Source organism: Heterocephalus glaber, unplaced genomic scaffold (genome assembly GCF_053883595.1).
Source record: "Heterocephalus glaber isolate CG9 unplaced genomic scaffold, H.glaber_assembly_v1.0 deba00001472, whole genome shotgun sequence".
NCBI lineage: Eukaryota > Metazoa > Chordata > Mammalia > Rodentia > Bathyergidae > Heterocephalus > Heterocephalus glaber.
The window spans coordinates 92,536,711-92,556,786 of NW_028258315.1; the positions used below are offsets into that span (position 1 = coordinate 92,536,711).

Below are 20,076 nucleotides of genomic sequence, written 5' to 3' on the forward strand. Positions count from 1 at the left end.
TTAACAAGCCCTTTGAGGGGTCTGATGCATAGTCAAATTGGGCTATCTTTATGTGTTTTGGGTTTTAGGTGTATAAGAAAGAAAACTTGGCCCATTTTTCTCCTGTCTAGGTGTGCGTGGATGTTTGGTTTCATTTCTGAAATAGGATATCAAAAGAATAGAGAAGTGGGTGTTGGGCATGAGTTTGTTCTGGGCCACAATGACATTCAGTTTGGGAGGGCTGGCAGAGATGATGCTGGGATCCGTGTGTATGAGGAATCACAGTGATGGAATGCACCCAGAAGAAAGCGAAAATTGGTATGCACTAGCTTTACTTAAGAATAGTCAAATGCAAGAAGGTGAGGTTTTTAAATGTGTCCACAAATTCCTTGGTACTATTCCTTTCAAATGGGGAAGCCTAATTCCCCTCCTTGAGTGTGGCTGGTCTTAGTTACTTGGCTCTAGTGATGTGTATAACTCCCAGGAGCTGGTCATCAGATGTCTTCCTTGCTCTTGCTCTTTGATCACTTGCTCTTAAGGAAACCAGGTGATGTCATGAGGACTTGTTGCCATGGTCTGGAGCCCCCAAAGCCTCCTGTGTTTGGAAGATGATTGACTGGGTCATGGGGCTGTCATGGCCGACTTGCTGTTAGGAGGTAGGGCCTGGTTGGAGTTGGCCACGAAAGGGTATATTCGTGTCCCTGGCTCCTCCTCTCTGTCTCTCCTTCCTGGCTGCCATGAGGTGAGCAGCTTCCTCCACTGTGCCCTCCTCCATGCCATTTCTGCCTTGGAGCCAACTGACCATGAGCCAAAATAAACCTCTGCTCCTTTAAATTGTGGGTGTCATAACAATGAGAACATAAAGAAGACACTCATGAAGCCCCATGAAGAAGTCTTTGTGGCAAGGCATGGAGGGTTCTGGGGATCCTCCAGACCCATCCCTGCCTTCAGATAGCTCCAAAGATGGGGCTGACTCAGCCTCCTGCAACTCTACCTGGTTCTCCCCGCCCTGTTTGCACAGAGCCCTCAGTTTGTTCGTATTATATTGTAACATGCTTTTTAAAAAAGTGTTTTGTGGGCTGGGGATTTAGCTCGGTGGTTTCACCGCCTGCCTCACAAGCGCAAGATCTCGAGTTCAATCCCAGGTACCAAAAAAAAAAAAAAAGAAAAATGTTTTGTAAGAAATTTGGAGGGCCAGGGATTTAGCTCAGTGGTTTCGCCGCCTGCTGCACAAGTGCAAGGACCCGAGTTCAGTCCCCGGTACCAAAAATAAATTTAAAAAAAGAAATTTGGAGTATTCCATGGGACAAACAGTGAAATATAATATTTTATTTAAAGAGGAAGTCTCAATTAGGAGAGAGCTTTGGATTGACCTTTGTGTTGCAAAAAAAGTGAAAGGTCTGAATTTTTGTTGCTTTGAAGAGATACTGGAAATATAAAAAGGAGACAAATAGAAATAACCAGTTTATAGAAATATTTTGGCTCTGCCTGAGTCTTACCACATTTTCCTTTGGGCTATAGTTTAAGCAGGAATCATAGCTTTTGCTGTCTGTTTCAGGTATTTATAAAGCCTCTCATTTCAGGCTTTAGAAAGTCCAGCCCAGTCTATATCAAACTGTCAATCTCTCATCCAATGCAAATAGGAACGGGTGTTGGTACCCACAACTAAAGAGAGATACTGGCCATGGATGCTTCATCCTGGATAGTCTGAACCTGCTTTGTTTCCTCTGCCTGGGACAATGATGCCCTTCACCTCCGCCACCAGCACAGTAGTCAGAAAAATGTCATTTTTGTTTCTTCTCCATAGCACCCTTTTCTCATGAGCATTCCTCTCCCCTCCCACCTCCAGTCCAGATGTCTAAAAGCAAGTTGGCCTGTGTATCTCTGTGTTCCCATATGTGGGTTGAGACAAGAACCAGTGTTCCTTAAGCACCCAGTGTGGCAGGCACTTTCCACATGATAATTCCTTTTGATCTTCACTGTATTAGTCACTTTGTCAATGCTAGGACAACATATCTAACACTACAACTTAAGGAAATGGCATGGTGTAAGAGCAGAGGAATGCTGCTTAGCCTGTAGGCAGCCCGGGACGGTCCTTTTCTTCCTTCTGGACACGTGGTCAGGAGGCTCCTTAGAGGTTGCTCACTTAGGTCTGTATTCTCTTCCACCACTCTCACTATTAGCCCTGGACTGGGGACAGATGGGGGCACAAAGAGGGTCTAGTCATCTCAGACTGCATGGAGAGAAAGCAAGCAACCCTCTCTGGCCTCCAGACCTAACTCACATTCCCCACCTCAGCTTTTGCCAGAATCTGTTTTGTTGTTACTCTTATGGGGCCTAAATCTGGATTCAGTCACCTGTCCACCATCAGAAATATGAGAAAAGTCCATAACAATGGAAAAATAAGTTTATTCACTATTTGGACAAATTTGGAGGGAAGCTATTCTGCCCCTTTCAAGAGACAGAAGTGCTTTACTTTACAGGATGGGAAGAAAAAAAGCCCTGAAATAAGCATATATCAATCCAGCCAGGCCTTGGCCCACTAGCAGGCCCAGAAAAATGTCAAAATTCTGGTTCTGTTAAAAGTTTCTTGCCACCAGGGCTGGGGTGGAGGTATTGTTCTCAGCATGAGGAAGCTGGAGAAATAGCTTAGCTTTAAAACTCCTAACTTTTAAAGATCTATTTCCCCTTCTCAGATCATTACTATAATGAATAAGGTGGCCTTCACTTTCCACTGGGCTGCTAAGGCTTACAGGGAGATCCTGACTAGGAGTCCCGAGAGGAAGGGAGGAGAGGAAGGCTGGGTCCTGAGTTCCAGGTGGTCTTTGTCCGCTGACCCTTAACGTCCACCTTGGAGCCTCCTCAGAGCCCTCCCCAGAGCCCCGGAAGGAACATTATCTCTCCTGAAATCCGAAGAGTTCCCTCAGCTTGATAGTGGCAGAAACACCATTCAAACCAGGTGCCGTCTGCTGTGAACTGTGGTGTCCTTGCTGCCAAGCGTGCTGCCCTCCACGTGCCAGGGATGAAGAGCAGAGAATTCACTGGGGAGGTTCCCAAGGGAGCACAGCTCTCCTGGAAAGGCTCAGTGAATGGGGGTCAGTTAATCTTGACGAACTGGGAGGACTTGGACATAAGTGCTAGAGTTAGGGAGGCTCAAGGTAGGGGAGGAGCACAGATTCCAGGATGGGCTCTCAGGCCCAGGAATGCACAGGCTAACATCCCTGCTGGCAGCTCCCAGCAGGAGCAGGAGTTGGAGTCTCACTGAGTCCAAATACAATCTGCCCTCATTATACAGCCGCTCAAATTTGGAAGTGACCTGATAGGCCAGGCCACCAGAATTTGCCTGCAAGGTCCCTTCCAAGCTTAGCTCGTTGTATTTCCTTTCATGGACTCTTAAGAGGCCCTGCCATTGACCCTCAGAAGGCAGTGGTGATGCCTTCCCTGTGCCCTGGGCAGGGGACTGCTCCTTCACCTGCCTCTGCCGTTTCCTTTGGTTTCCAGCTCTAGTGTAGGGAAACAGGCTTTGGGTATGTCTGGCTTTGCATTCCAGCTCTATGGCCTTGGTTACCTCAGCTGTCTTTATCAGCTTCCATTTGTTCTATAATAAACAGGTGAGACAGTAACACCTACCTATGGAGTTGCTGGGCGGGCTGTGAGGCTGTTTAGTTACTTTCTCACCTCTGGGACAAAATACTGGACACCCACAACTTAAAGGAGGAGAGTTTTATTTTGGCTCACAGTTTTAGTGGGTTCAGTCCATGGGTGGGCTGAATCCAACTTTGGTAGAGAAAAGCTGTTCACATCATGGTGGCCAGGAAGCAGAAAAGGGAGGAACATGGGCAGGGACAAGAATACAGCCTTCCATGTCATACTCTCAGAGATCCACACCTTCCAACCAGACCCCACTTCCAAACATGAGACTACTGGGGGACATTTTAGAACGAAACCATAACAGAGACTTTGAAGAAATGACATCTGTACAAGCATAATAGGTATTTCATGAATGATGGTTGGTGTTAGTATTCCAGTCCCTTAAGGTTCCATAAATCCTTCCTTGAGAACTACAATGAAAAACTCATTTTCTGCCTCCTTCAATGACTCCAGCAATCCTCTTCCTAAATTCCTGTAACTCACATAGCAGTGGCCCACACAGATAGCCTCTGATTCCCCCCTCCCCTGGAGTAGCAACATTCCAAAGAGGTATATAGCGGTACAGCCATCTTTGGACAATACAATTGCCATCCTCTATCTTAATAATATATCCCAATCTGATAACTATTCACCACATTCCATTGCCACTCTTGGGAAGCCAGCCACCAGCACCTGCACCTTCAGTCTCCCGCCACTGGGTCGCCTCCTACCCTGAGAGTCTATTTCTACATGGAAGCCAAGGTGATCTTGTTGAAACACAATCAGACCTTTTCAGTCCTCTGTCCAACCCTCTGCTGGCTTCCATTTTAAAGTTCAAACTCCTTGATGTGGCCTACAAACTCTATATCTGGCCCCACTGGCTTCTTAAGCCCTGTTTCCCTCTTACTCCATATGTCAGCCACATGGGTCTCCTTTCTGCTCCTGGAACACAGCTGTCGTACAGATGCCCGAGGCCCTTTGTGCCTGACGTTCCCTTTGTTCTAGAGTGCTTTCCTCCCACATATCTGCATGGCTCATTCTCCCAGATCTGTGCTCAGATGTCACCTCCTTAGGCTGGTCCTCTCTGAGTAATTATCTCTGTCCATTATTCTGTGTTACTCTGAATGCTACTGGACTCTTCTGTATGTTTCTGTTTGTCTTGAGATCCTGTGAACATGCAAATGGCCGAGGGAAAGGATTGCTGTAGATTCTATTCATGCTGAATCCCAGCTCCTAGCACTATCTCTGCACTATAGTAGGAACTTAGTAAATATGTTACATGAATGAATCCTCTGACCTCTCTTTACCTCCCTGAGTCATTGACTGTTTCTGTCTTCTGTGGCTTAGCCTTATCCAGTTTCTTCCTGAGGATACACACATATATTCAGTGACTCTGTGTAAGTAAACAAGCCACATAATTCACCATAGCTGGACAGAATTGTTTTTACCTCTCTAATGCTTAAAAAAAAAAAATCACCTCCTCTTATCCCAGATTGTACATGTACTCATTCTTTCCTTGGCATATCCTCTGCCCAATGGCTGAGTATTTTTAAACACCTCAAAGACTTAAGGAGTAGGTGAAATGTAATATATCCTGAGGCCCCAGATTTGCAGGACTTGTTCCACCACTGGAACAAGTGCATGATGGGAGAATCCATTGTCACGGGGATTACAGGGCTTCTCTGGAATGCAGACCCCGGTGTGGCATCTGCTGTAGGTGTGTTTTTCTCCTCCATCTCTTTCTTTGGTGATGTTCCTTACACAGTATTGGCCAAGATCTCTCTTCTCACAGCAGGGATAGGAGGATGCATCTGTACACATGGCAAGCCAGGGTTCTTTCTCAGCGTTGGGCTCTTGATCAACATTAGCCTTATCAGTGCTTTAGGAACACTCAGGTTCTAAGGCCTTGCCAAACATAGCTACATGCCCTTGATCTCCACTGAGAGTACATGCAGCCTTTGACAGTTACCTTGGGCCAAATCAAACTGTTAGGTGGGCCTTCTCCCATACCCCATCCAGTCTCTCCAAATACAAGAGGAACCATCTCTCCAAGTGGGATGGAGGTGAAGGTGATGGGGTATGGAGAGGGGATCACCAACCATCAATCCAAGGACCATCAGTGGGATGTCATAAACCATTTTGGGATTGCCTCTGAAGTCTCCACCAGCCCTCCCTGGCTTCCTATCATAAAAGCTGTGACTTTCCATTCTCTCTACTAAGAATGTAGTTCTGTTGGCAATCAGTCTAGGGTTCTTTTGCTTAGTTTAGATGGAAATTGTGAATGGGCAAAGTGCAGCTCCACTAGCAGTCCTGATGTCACCAGATAATGCAGGATGCCAGTAGTTGACACAGCAGCTGTTGCTCACTGCTGCTGCTGGCCACCACTTTACTGGGTGCTCATCTCTACCCCTGGTCTTTGTTGGCTGCTGGCCTCTGGAACTCTTTAATGTTAGCAGCTTTTAATGTTTATTGCCCTCTTTCTTTCTTTCTTCCTTTCTTTCTTCCTTTCTTTCTTTCTTTCTTTCTTTCTTTCTTCCTTCCTTCCTTCCTTCCCTTCCTTCCTTCCTTCCTTCCTTCCTTCCTTTCTCTCTCTCTCTCTTTCTTTCTTTCTTTCTTTCTTTTGAAATAACTGCTCTGTCCACACTTCTCAGGATAAGAATTGTAAGTAAGTTTATAAGATTTTTGGAGCCCACACTACCTGAGAAATAAATCATAATTAAGTTAATAAGTTTACAGACCACCAAAGTGAGTGTTTATTTTAATAGAGCCAGTGCTGTAGCCATCCCCAGAACTTCACATAAGCCTTGCTTTTCTCATCTATAAAATGAAAGTTATTCCTTTAGTCTTGCTGTCTCATTTGTGTCAAGTGAAAAAATTGATTAAAATGATTTTATAAAAATAGAGTCCTACGTAAGATTTATGTAACCTATGTTTAGTGTATAAAAAACATAGACTTTTTGAAGGGGTGTGTAGAAAAAAGAAAAATAAAATGATGAAAAAAATGAAGAAAAAAGGAATGTTTGTGCATTAGTCAACTGTGCGTTGTGACAAAATACCTGAAATGACTTAAAAGGAGGAAGTTTATTTTGGCCCACAGTTTCAGAGGTTTTAGTTCACGGTACCTTGGCTGGGTTGCTTTTAGGTCTTTGGTAAGGCAGAATATCATGGTGGAAACAGTGGAGTAAAGCTACTCACCTCACGACCCAAAGAAGGGAGAGAGAGAGAAAGGGAAGGAAGGAGGGAGGGAGAGGGAGTGGAGAGAGAGAAGGAGGAAAAGAAGGAGGAGAAGAGCAGGAAGGGGAGGAGGGAGGAGAAGAAGAAAATAAGGGCTAGGGTCCCAAAAGACCCTTCTTGGGCATGCGCTTAGTGGTATGAGTTCCTTCCACTGACCCCACTTCTTAACATCCACACAGCCCGATGCCTAAGCATTTAGCACATGAGACTGTGGAGGATACTCCAGATCCAAACCACAACAAAGGGAGAGGTAAAAGGAATTAAATAAAAATGGATTTGTGGGTCAGATACATTTAGGAGTAAAAGCAAGATCAATCGGTTTCTTTAGTGTGGGTTTCTCTGCTGTGCTGATATATATTGTAACTTTCCAAGACAGACATAAAATAGGCAGTATTTTTTGTCAATCTATGGGAACTCCTCTGCTTTTTTTTTTTTTTAAGAGTAGGAAAAAATTTCTTGAGAGAAAGAAAGCTTCTGTCTAAGAGAGACAGAAGAGGGACCGGAAAATGGGCTGCCCGCTCACCCAACTTCTCAAAGCTGTTTTATGGGACAAAGCCATGAGGTGAGGCAGGTTCAAGGTGGGACAAAACTGTAGTCAACTAGTAGGATTACAAGTACAGCCGCTTAGGTAATATTGATTAAATGGGGATCCAGTGGGGAAATAAGTCTTGTAGCGAGCTACAAGGAAGGAGCAAGTATTTTCGGTGGTAAGGGGTGGCTCAGGGATCTTTCCTGGAAGATCTTGGTCCCCCACCCAGGTGATTGATACCTCTTTAGAATACCAGTCAGTGCTATTCTTCCCACATGGGTGTGGTAATTTCTCTCCTTTTACAATTCTGGCCTTCAGTGAATGTGTCTTGACTGTCCTCCACATTGGCTCCTCGGGGACTGGCCCTGTCTGACTGCCTACAAGATATCTAATTAACTTACCTATCTGCAATATTCCCCCCTCTGAAGAAGTACCCCTAACTGCTGTGAGTAGGCAAAGGGAGAAGACCGTTCTGGCTACTTACAGCTGAAGAGGGTCGCAGTTGTGATCAGCAGTCAGAATTACTTCAATAGGTGCCAGGCATTGTCATCTTGGGAGCCGTACAGCTTTGAGTCTGGAGGAGACAGAGCCAAAGAAACAATTAAGAGTACATGGGCCAAATTGTAAGGTCAGCAGGACTGCTATGAATATGGCCAACAAGGGTTTCCACCAGGAGGAACTAGTAACAGCCTCGCACAGAGGGTAAGGAGAAGGTCCAGGGGACTTCAGAATCCAACATAGAAGTTGTAGGGCTGGGGATTTAGCTCAGTGGTTCCAGCACCTGTCTCACAAGCACAAGGTCCCGAGTTTGATCCCCGGTACGAAAAACAAAAACAAAAGAAAAAAACCAAGAAGTCATATTGTATAGTTTGGCAGGTATGAGCTGATTATAAGGTCGATCTAGTGGATCCCAGTAAAAGAAGTCTAGCACATTTGTCATTGGTTCCATTTGTATGACTGCTTGAAGTTTGGCAGCCTCTAGGCAAGAATAAACAAAACTTTTAAGAAATTAGAGCATGAAAAATCTAAGCATGAGCACACTAGAATGGAAGGGCAGGTTGGGGAGAGAGTCACACTTAGATACTGGAATAGTGAGTGATTGTAACCTGTTAGCTCTTAGACTCTTTTATTGATAAGAGGTTATCTATAAGTCTGATACTTTGTCATAAGTCTCTAGTTTTAGCTGTAAGAAGATAAGAGACAATTTGAAGAACAAATCTCACTAAGAAATTTAAAACTCTAGCTGAGCTCTTATAGATCTTACCGTAGTTTTTTTCCTAATGATCCATAACCATGGTCAGCTGCTGGTAGAGCTGGAAACTGCCAGAAGGGGTCAGTGACTGGAGCCCCTTTTTACATCTAGCTTTATTACTATGGCATTATTTTATACCTCTTTTGGTTATTCTTTTCTGCTGGATGTTTAAGACCAAGTTAAAGTGAGACCTGTGTCAATCAGTATGAACCTCTTGGTATCTATCCAGGTCAGTTAAGTCTTCTTAGGCATTGTTTTGGAACAACACATAGAGCCTCTCAGCTCCTCTGTCAATGTCAGCTGTTGGGATGGGTCATGGCCTTGCTTGACCATGTTGCTTTCAGTGAAAGCGTGGAAGACTTCCCTCTTGGTGACCCTCCTTTGGCACACGGTACATCTGTCCTCTGGTGCCCAGCGATCTCGCTGCTCAGGAGATTGAGCGACTGACCAAAGATGTAGGATCCTATAGGAAAGGTTCCTTTGTGTCCTGGATCTTGCAGACCTTGAGGGGCCAGGGCCAAAATATTGGCTGTCCGCATAGCCCAGTTACCTTTCTGGTTTTGGTCTCCAAACTTTAGTTGTTGAAACACCCAGAAGAGAAGATCAGTGACATTTGTAGTGCAGTAGGAGCAGTGACCTTAACTATTATAATTTTGTCTGGATATTAAGCACTTTGAAGTATAAAGCACAGTTAGAGGGCTGTTATTTCTTACCAACCATGGTTGTTTTAGTAGTTGAATCCCTGCAGAATGTTAACTAACAGACAACAGTTATGCATTATATAGAAAAACTTAAGATCAAGAGCCACACATAGTATTTTAGCATAACAATCATGATGTTTTCTTTGTAACACTTACATGTCCATCTTAGTATGAAATAGTCTTTCAGTCAAATACCTCCATCTGATCACAAGACATTAAATGACATAAAGAAAACTTATTTGTTATCCTTTAGTAAGATGCCGTCTAAAGGGAACATACATATTGGCCTATAAATGTGCCTTAGGAAGAACTCCTCTGCTTTTTAAAAACAGAGTAATTCTTAGAATGAACGCACCTCTTAGCACAGTTTGGGAAACACTGTATTGGATAAGATAATTGTCACCCTTGTGATTGCCCTCTAGATGGCTCAAGGCCAGCCCGGCCTTGAAAGAAGAAAACCTGATTCTGGACCTGTAATGCACACTGAATGCCTAGTTTGATTAGTGTGGTTCGACTTCCTAGCTCTTCTGGCTCTCTGACCAAACTGTCCTTTTCATTGCAAAGTTCCATCATATCTGGCTTTAATTTGAACTGGAGCTGCCAGGGAACAGGGAGATGTAGGGAGGGGCTTTCCTGGGGCTCCTTGGCTGCCCCGTATTGTCTCCTGACTGCTGATTCCAGTACTGGCAGGAGGTAGCCAGGACCTGCATCATTAGTTCTGATCCAGAAAGACTATTCTCTGAGCCCTGTGTCTGTGCCAGGACCAATCAATAACTCTGGCCCCTTCAGCATGTGGGCAAAGGACTTCCTGGACCTGGGAGAGGAAAGATATCTTTTTCTTCCTTTACTTCTAAGGTGGTCAGAATTTAATTAAAATACACTTGCATTTTAAAGTTAAAAAGTAAATAATGTATATTGTAAAATTCAAACAATGCAAATGTTTTTAAGGTTAAAAAAGGAAAGCCTCAGTCAGGCATGGTGGTGTACACCTGTAATCCCAGCATTCAGGAGGCTAAGGAGGATTATCACAAGTTTGAGGCCAGGTTGAACTACACAGTAAGATTCTTCCTCCAAGGAAAAACAACCAACTGAGCAAACAAACAAAAAAATGTTTGGATGACTGGATAAAGAAAGTGTGGTACATACACACATAAGGAAGAGTTAGATATACTGTCACGTTCCTATTTCACTGAACAGCTTTCCCTTGACAGCCTCCCACGTCACTGTATAAGAGTGAACTATCTCCTTATTTTAAAGTCAAGTTTATTGAGGGAAAATTTATATACAACTAAATTCACTCTTTAGGAGTACAATTTGATGAGTTTTAATAAAGTATACAATCACTTCAATTCAAAATAAGGAACAGTTCCCTCACCACAAAAAATTATTAGGATAGGGTAGGAAGGGGTTACAGTCAACTTTGTCTTCACAGCCCTAACCCCTGAGAAGCACATCTGTCCTCTATCCCTAGTTTTGAACTTTCCAAAATGCTATATGTATTAGTCAGCTTTCCACTGCTGTGACAAAATACCTGAGATAAGTAACTTAAAAGGAGGACAGGGCCAGGGATTTAGCTCAGTGGTTCCGCTGCCTGCCTTGCAAGCGCAAGGACCCAAGTTTGATCCCTGGTACCAAAAAAAAAAGGTGGACATCTCCATTACTTTTTCTTGCTGAAACAAAACACCTGACATCCAAAGTTTAATTTAAGGAGGAAAGGCTTATTTAGCTCACAGTTTTTAGAGGGTTCAGTCCATATTTAGCTGGCCCCAAAGCAGATGGGCACAGCAGAGGGGAATCACAGAGAAGAAATAGTTCATGGTGCGGCAGGCAGAAGGCAGTGAGCAGCAAACAATGGCACCAGCAGAAGCAGCAAGCAAACAAGTCTGCCTTTATATTTTATCCAGGCTACCTGCCCTTGAGTGGTGCAACCCACATCCAAGATGGGGCACCCTTAATCCCAGCATCACACCCTAGATCCAGCCAGCTCTGAGAAGCCCCACCTGTGAGTGCATGAGGCTTTGCAAGGACATCTAGACCCCAGGCATAACATTCTGCCTCTGGCCCCCAAAGACTCATGCACAACCTTTTATGCAAAAGGCATTTAGTCCGTCTCTAAGACTTGCCAGTCCTAACAGTTTCAGCATTTCTTTTTTTTTTTTTTGGTACAAGGGATCGAACTCTGGTCTTTGCGCTTGTGCAGCAGGCGATGAAACCACTGAGCTAAATCCCCAGCCCAGTTTCAGCATTTCTAAAAAGTCTAACTCCAAAGTCTCCTCTGAGACTTAAGACGAACTCTTAGCTGCGAGTCCCTCTACAAATGAAAAGAAAGTTAAACACTTCCAACATTCAGTGGCATAAAATAAACATTCCCATTCCAAATGGGATAGAAAGGAATGGGACCTATGCAAGTCCAAAATTCAGCAGGGCACACATTAAGTCCTGTAGTTTTATGTCCAGCATCTGAGGCAGTCTGTGGTAAGATGTGAACTCCAAAGGGCTTGGGTGGCTCTGCACCTATGGCACTGCAGGTGGTTGCAGCTCTCAGGGATTCTCACTTGTGCCAGCTTTGCTCACTCCTCACAGCTTTCCTCAGATGATTCACGTTTCTGGCTTCTCTAACCGCCTGGGGTTCCACTGGACCTTCAGTTTTCACTCACAGCTTCACACAATGAAGGGGCACATTGCCTGGCCTCCCAGGCCTTCTTCTGAAATCTGAGTGGAAGCTTTCCTGACCCCACAACTCTTGCATTCTGCATGCACCTAAAATCAGCACCATGTGGTTGATGCCAGGATCTGCTGCCAGCTGAAGCAGTACCCAGACTTCTTTCTCTCTTGGCTGTAAGGGTTGAGTGCCTGGATTTCTGAGCACTAGGAGCCAAATCCTGAGAAAAGACTTCCCTAGGCCACCACCATTCTGGAACATGGTGCTCTGGGACTCTCTTCTCAAAGCAATCTTTTACCTTTGCAATTTTGAGGCTGGAAAGGCTGGAGGCCCACTGGTTCTTGTGATGTCCTCAGGCCATATTTTCTATTGTCCTCTTCTCAGCAACCAAGTTCTCTTCACCTTTGCAGGCTGCAACTTTACCAGAGCTTCCTTTCTAGCCAAACTCAGAACATTTTAAATCATTCTGCTGAGCTCTTTGCTCTTGATTTTCAACATAGATCTGGCTAAAAGCCCCCAGTAGTAGCCATGCCATTGCCTCAATGTTAGACTGCATACATTTTCTTCTGCCAGATTAATTAGTTCCACCACACTTAGTCTCAGGCAAAGTCTCTGGAAAAGAGAAAAATGCAGAAAAATTGTATGTCAGAGCATAACACACATGGTCTGGAGTCTAACAGCCAATGCAGTCCTTCCCAACAAAAATCTTATGATCCTGATATTTACCAGCAGCATTTCTATCAGCATTTTGGTCTGAGCTCTGATCAGACTCTCCCATCAAGTTCAATTTATAGCATTCCAGTGCTGCTTCTTCAGCTGGCATCTCCAAACCTTTCCAAACTTCCTGCAAGCCAGTTCCAAATACTTGTGAACCACAGCAATGGCCCCACTCCTGGTACCAAAATCAGTCATTGTTTACTAGAGAAGCAGATTTAATGCAAGATATACAAATATATAAGAATTTCCAAGATTGGCTTACAGTGGCTACACACAGAGTCAGGTGTGAAAGAGTGCAAAAGGCCTGTCCGTGCCTCTGAGATCTGAAGGATCCAGTGGAAGGCCTGGAGTTCACTGTAGTGTTCCATGTGAGTCTGTATCAGGAGGCTGAAGGGTCTGCAATGTAAGACTGAAGAGTCTGCACTGGAAGCTAGGAGACAACATCCAAAGTGAAGGTGAGAACTGGAGCTCCTCTAAAGAAACAGAAGCAAGCCTTCCCTTTTATACCATTTAGGTGGCAAGCCCATTGGTTGCTCACTCACACCAATAAATCCCAGCAAATCTTCAGTAAATCCCCTCAGACACATCCAGAACAATGCTGATCCAATTCAGTTGTGTGTTTCTTACTCAAGTTCACACAATCAGTTAAGTATCACAGAGGAAAGATTTACTTTGGCTCATGTTTTCAGTCCATGGTCAGCTGGTTCTGTTGTTTCTGGGCCTGTGGTGAGGCAGAGCATCACGGTGGAGAGTGAGTGGCATAGCAAAGCAGCTCACCTCGTGGCCACCAGGAAGGAGAAAGAGGCACAGAGAGAGAGAGAAATACATATTTGAGGGCATGCCCCCAGTGAACTCACTTCCTTCTACCAGTACCCCCATCCTTTAACGGTCCCACCAGCTCCCAGCAAGGACTAAGCTTTTAACATACGAACCTTCGAGGGACACTTAAGTTCAAACTATATGATCATATAAATAGCAGTACACAGTATTGTTCTGGAAACTTATTCAACATAATGCACTTGAGATTCTTCCACATCATTTGTCTCAGTAGTTCATTTTTATTGACAAGCTATTTGCCTTGTATGCATATATACCATTTGTTTATCCATTCACAGTTAATGGCCATTTGAGTTGGTTTTGGTCTCAGTTATTACAAATAACGTGGTTATTATCATCTACATGTCATTGTGTGAGTATATGTTTCATTTCTCATGGATAAATACTGGAGAGTAGAATTGTCAGATTGTATCATTAATGTATGTTTAACTTTATAAGAAAGTGCTAAATAGTTTTCCAAGTGGTACGCCATTTTTTGTTCTTTTAGCAATGTATGGAAGTTTCAGTTGCTCCTCAATGCTTGGTATTTTTAGTCCCCTTAATTTTAACCATTCTCATAGTGTATAGTGATATTTTATTGTGGCTTTAATTTACATTTCTCTAGTGACTAATGATGTGAGTATCTTTTCTAGTGCTTGTAATTCATGTATCTTCCTTGGTGAAGTGTTTATGCCCATCATTTTTTAAAAAATGGGTTTTTCTTATTATTATTATTGAGTTGTAAAAGACATTTTATAGGGGCCGAGGATTTAGCTCAGTGGTTTCACCGCCTGCTGCACAAGCGCAAGACCCAAGTTCAATCCCCAGTACCAAAAAAAAAAAGGACATTTTATATTCTAGATACAAGTCTTTAATCACATGTTTTGCAAATATTTCTCCTAGTTTTTTGGTTTGGATTTTCAGTTTAATAGTATGTTTTTAAGAGTAAAAGTTTTTAAGTTTTTATTAAGTCTAGTTTAACATTTTAAAAAAGATTTATGCTTAGGGGCGGGGAATTTAGCTCAGTGGAGCTGCAGCTGTCTTGCAGGCACACGGTCCTGAGTTTGATCACCAGCACCAGAAAAAGAAAAAAAAGAAAAAAAGATTTATGCTTCTTGTACCATTAAGAAATCTTTGCCTAAAACAAGATCACTAAGATTTTAATAGTTTTAGTTCTTACATTTAGCTTTTACTTTCAACTAATTTCTACACATGGGGCAAGGTAAGGGTTAAGCTTCATTTCTGTTTGTTTTTGTGTATTGGAACCATGTTTTTCCAGATCACTTGTTGCAAAGCTATCTTATTTTTTTTTTTGGTACCAGGGATCGAAACTATCTTATTTTTTTAATGATGTAATATTTCATCGACTGAATTTCCCAAGATTTATTCTACCAATGTCATGTTCATGGACAGTTAGGTTATTTCCAAGCTGAGGCAGTAATGCACATCCTGGCACATAAACCCCTGAACAGTAAATGAATATTCCTATGGAATTTCTGGGAAAATGGCATGTGCATGTTAACTTTAATGGAACCAAGGAATTTTTCTCCAGAATACACACCCACTAAAAGGTCTGAAAGGGAAGGCTCTGACATTGATTGGCTTATTGGTGTGAGCCTTTCTCAAATATCACATAATTTCCTCCTGGACAAATCTAATAGCCTGTATTATTAGATTCTGAAAGAGTCAGAGCCCTTCCAGGAGGGTTTGAAGAAAGATGATAATTACTCCTTGATCAGTTAGGGTAACCTCATAAGAAATAGCCTCATAAAATACATGAGGAAATGGAAATTTACTAAGAATTATTTAATAAATATTGGGGTCTTATAAAACCTCAATTGTGGGGCCTCCCAAAGGGGAGAGGTTCCTGTAGCAACTTTATATCAGCAGTAATTTGCTTTCCAGTGGTGTGAATGTGCAAATTTTGCCTCCCTGTATGCAGGTCCTAACCCTCTCCCTCCCTCCCATATGAGCCCACTGCTAGGGTTGTTGGCTCTAAGAGTTAACAGGATCAAGGCCTTTCCTCGTACCAGGCCCCAGCTCAGGCTAGTAGTATATGTGGTGTATGTGCAAAGGCACAGAGGGGTGCTGGGAAAATGCAAGTTTGCAATGGGGCTTTCTTTTGCATCCTATCCAATGGTGCGATTTGATCAAATTAACTGACATTGTTCAGTAGCTTTTTTTTTTTTTTTTGGTACCCGAGATCAAACTCAGGACCTTGCTCTTGTGACGCAGGCAGTGGAACCACTGAGCTAAATCCCGGCTCAAATTAACTGACATTGTTGAGGATCTGTAAGATGACAAGGACTGTTCTGGGAGCCTTGAAAGTACACAGGGCTGTGGACATTCCCTCATCTTCAGCGATATTAACACAGACTAAATAACAACATGAGGAGGTTTCTTTGAGACATGTTCTCTCTATGTAGTCGAGACTGGCCTTGAACTCACTATGTATATCTTTAATGTAGCCCAAGTATATTCTTCATGCTTTTCTTATCAACTCTGTATCAGTTATCAATGCTGCATAACAAATTATCTTAATACTTAATAATTTCAAACAGTAGCCATTTTATTTCTTTATGATTCTGCAATCTAAGCTGTAACCTGAGAAGTTCTTCACCTGGTTTCCTCTGGGGTCGACCCTGTGGCTGCCATCATCTGGAGAGATGAAAAGCCTAAATGATCCCAAATGGCCTCACTTAACATGTTAGCACCTCATCAGGGAGGGTCCGAACAACTAGGGGCTGGTTGCTTCCTCCTTTGTGTGGTCTCCTCAGTAGTCTAAATTTTGTCTTGCATGGCAGCTGATTTCCAAGAAAAGGCAAGAGCAGACGCTTCTAGGCCTTTTAAGATCTAGGCCTAGAAATGACACACCATCCCTTCAGCTACAAAATATTGTTCAAAGAAATCACAAGGCTTTCCCAGATTTGAGGAAGCAGGAATAGCTTCTACTTTTTGATGGGAAGAGTAGCACACACATAAGGGGATATGAAGGATTTTTGTGGCCATCTTTGCATCCCATCTACCATAGTTCCTCTGGCTTCATTTGTGGTATTTCCAGTTACACTTCTAATTCATGTACAATTCATCCCACATTACGTCATTTAATCTTTCCAATAAACCTATAAAGGGAACATGGACTCCACTTTTTTAATAAGAAAACTGAGGCTTAGAGAGGTTAAGGAATTTGTCCACTGCCACTCAGAGCTGAGTTAAGCCCAATTCTGGCACCAGAGCTTTAGAATATGACTGTATACTCCAACCTCAGCCGACTCCACCCTCCCCAGTGTGAGTATCCGTGCTCTTTTCTCAAGGACACCCACCCCAGGCTCCAACAATTACCAAACTGTTTCTGAATGAACTCATGATGCACTGGGAATATGTTATTGAAGTTAAAGCAGACCAAACAACTCTGTGGACTGTTTTAATTATTTTAGTAATGTACAGATCTCTAGCATCGGCTTTATAAACTCATAAAGAGTATTCATTTAAGGATATAATAATTTTTATTTGAAGAATTTTGTCTAGTCCAAGATCAAGTTAGTGATGCTATAGTTTGATAATTATTCACTTTTCTATCCATTTGCCATTTTCATTTACATTTGTTTTGTATAGGATTAATGTGTGCAGCTTCTGGCCAGGAATGGTAATCTGAGCTACTAAGGTGTCTGAGGCAGGAGGATCACAAGTTTGAGGCCAGCCTGGGCAATTTAGCAAGACCTTGCCTCAAACTAAAAACTAAAGAAGGGCTAGGGATGTATCTCACTGGTAGGGTGCCCCTTGGTTCAATCCCCAGAAATACACACACACATACACACACGCTTCTAGAGAGAGCAAATTTTTCCATAAGGAAAGTTGTTTGGAAATACAAATTCCCCTTCTTTTATTGGATGATGAAAGAAAAAAGCCCAAGGTCAAGGTCAACTTTACGTTTGTCACCCAGTGGGTAAAACTGTCACAGGCAGAGGGGCTCGGCTCCACAGAACTCAGTTTGATTCAGGAGAGCTGGTTGTGTACTGCAGTGGGACACTTGGTTCCAGGCAGGTAGAGACAGCAGATAATCAGTTAGCAGCTCCATCTGCCTTTGAGGACAGCTACTAGTGAACACTGGGAGGCTTGGCTGCTTTTTCATCACTTCTTCAACAGCCACTCACCTCAGTATCCAAAAAAGAAAATTTTGACATCTCAATTTTAATGTGGGCATTTGATCCATGCTTCAGATAAATATAACCCTGTGTAGTACGAAGAAGGTTTAATGGGAAATGGTTGGCATTCTTTCTGGGTAAAGGCATGAGAGCGAGGGAGGGAAGAACGGGGGAGGGAGAGAGAGAAGGCAAACAGCAGTGGAGACAGAGCAGAGATAGCAGGGCTCCACGGCAGCCTTGCCTCCCTAACTTGACACTTGCCAGACCTGGCCAGCATGGTTGTCCTGAACCCGATGACTTTGGGAATTTATCTTCAGCTTTTCTTCCGCTCGGTCTTGTCTCAGCCAACTTTCATCAACAGCGTCCTCCCAATCTCGGCAGGTGAGTGATGACCACAGCTCTCCTCTCTGACATCTGTCAGGGGCAGGGGGAGGAAGGAAGATTGTCTTGCAACTTGTCCTGGTATTTTGCTGTTCGACTCTTGGTGGAGGGAAATTGGGAGGGAGAGGGCCACCCCAACCGCTTCCTGTCACCCAAGCTTGTCTCAGAAGCCCCTTTTGTCCTTGTTCCAATAGTTCTTCCTCGGCTGCTCAAAGACAGAGACTCTCAAATATTGTTTCTACCTTGCCTGTCTCTCTCCCCCATTTGCCGCATGATTTCATTTTGGTCAGAAATTTGGAGGAGCTTAAAAGAGACAGGGAAGTTCAAGTGAAAGAGAAATAAGCCCCAGATGTTTCTATAAATATATCTCTGACCATCGTGAAGGGGGGCAGGGATTGACCCAAAGGTGATTTTGCCGAGTAAACACACTTCCATCCCAGCCCTGGCCAGGACATCTCACGAAGGGAAAGGGGATCCGGCTGACTGTGGTGGAGGCCAGGGGCCCCTTTGCAGCCTCAGGTCTGGGCTTTCCGGTTCTCCAGCCCTATCCACTTCCATGCTGTGCTTCCTTCCTGAACGAGACAAGGCATCTGTGGGTCCTGGGAGGAGTGGAGGAGTTGCGGAGGGACAGTGTGGCCAGAGCTGGCTGTGTCTGTGAGTGTGAGGCTGGGAGACCGGGTAAGGGGCTGAGTCGGCCAGTCCGACAACCTCTTCTGAGGGCATCAGGCCATTACGCGTGTCCTGCCTGACCTGGAGCAGGGGAAGTACTGGATTACTGTCATGGCTTCTTTAAACCTTTCTGAGGAAACTCAGATGTCTTCAGAGGGAATGAGGGAGGCAGCAGACCAGGCCTTGCTGCCTGTGCCCTCACTGCCTCCCCCCCCACCCCCGTTCACCTCAGCTGCCCCTGCTCTCCGTATCCCTCATGCCTCCAAGCATGAATCTCACAAGTTTCACTGTCATTGTCTGTGAAGCACAGGGAAGCCGCAAATGCCAGCCGAAAGGTCCTGTCTCTGAACCCGGCCTCTAATGCTGTCCATTCATACAAACAGCTCATTGGCAAGTGATGCTACCAATGGCCATGGGCCCTGAGGGAGTAACCGACAGAACAGTGTGCGGCTAATTATAAAAGTGTGGGGAGAGACAGCAGAAGGAGGGAGGCTCTGAGGGAATATCAGATGTGAGGGGAGACAGGAAGGGCGGATGGCAGTGGCACCTGAGCGTGTGTCACCATGGCCCTCACAGATCCAAGTTGAGAGTGCTTTTGGGACTGGGTGGGTCATTATTCTTTGATTCAGATGGGAAGACTGATAGTTAATTTGATCGGATTTAAAGGTTCTTCATCTTGTTGGGGTCATAAAGTCCTTTGTGAATCTGCTGAGGACTTCAGGGTTGGGAATTAAGGAAACTTAGTCTTCTGGGTCCAACCCTGCCTCTGGTGGGCTCTCTGATTTCCAAGAGACAGAGGGTAATGGACTCTAAGCACCATTTGGGCAGGGACTGTGTCTATCTTGTACATTCCCTGTTTCCCAGGATCATAACAGTGCCTGGCACATAATAGGTGTTCCTTAATTATCTGGTGAATGAACAAATAAAAACTTTTCTCAGCCAGGTGTGGTGGCACATACCTGTAATGCCAGCTATGCAGGAGGCTTGTGCAGGAGAATCCCAAATTTGAAGCCAGCCTGGGCAACTTAGTGAGACCCTGTCTCAAAATTCAAAATTCCTTTCAAAAAAGGTTAGAGGAGGATCTCAGTAGTAGAACATCCCTGGGTTCAATTCACAACACACAAAACATTTTTTCTCTCATCTATAGATTGGAGTTCACCAATATTTTGTATTATTTCATTTAGATAGAGCCAAAGTGCCTGAGGAATTCTAAAAGCGAGACAGGAAAGAATCTCTGATTTTCTTTGAATTCTCCCTGGAGAGAGCCCTGGCACAGTGTAGACATCTCCTAGGTAATGGGCTTTTCAGCTTGCGCTCATCAGAATGCCAGAGTGAAAAGACACCACTCAGATGGTTCAGAT

The 20,076-nt window shown here is 44.0% G+C and overlaps 1 protein-coding gene and 1 long non-coding RNA gene across 8 annotated transcripts in view; one reads left to right on the forward strand and one right to left on the reverse strand.

Annotated features, from left to right (window-relative positions):
• Nucleotides 1–20,076, forward strand: part of Colq (collagen like tail subunit of asymmetric acetylcholinesterase) — a 75,837-nt gene that overhangs the window by 114 nt on the left and 55,647 nt on the right. Inside the window, exon 1 of one of the 7 annotated variants that reach the window (XM_087182481.1) lies at nt 1–18,046. The exons of 1 other annotated variant lie outside the window; for it this stretch is intronic. In XM_087182481.1, the coding sequence (XP_087038607.1) occupies nt 17,811–18,046 (236 nt within the window). In that variant the 5' untranslated portion in view covers nt 1–17,810. The remainder of the gene's footprint in view (nt 18,047–20,076) is intronic. 5 more of the 7 variants (XM_013065415.3, XM_004864403.4, XM_087182483.1 and 2 more) reach the window with 5 other exon arrangements.
• LOC110345706 (uncharacterized) overlaps nt 17,926–20,076 on the reverse strand; it is a 5,658-nt gene continuing 3,507 nt past the window's right edge. The window contains exon 4 of the long non-coding RNA XR_002389239.2: nt 17,926–18,079. This is a non-coding gene — a long non-coding RNA (uncharacterized LOC110345706). The remainder of the gene's footprint in view (nt 18,080–20,076) is intronic.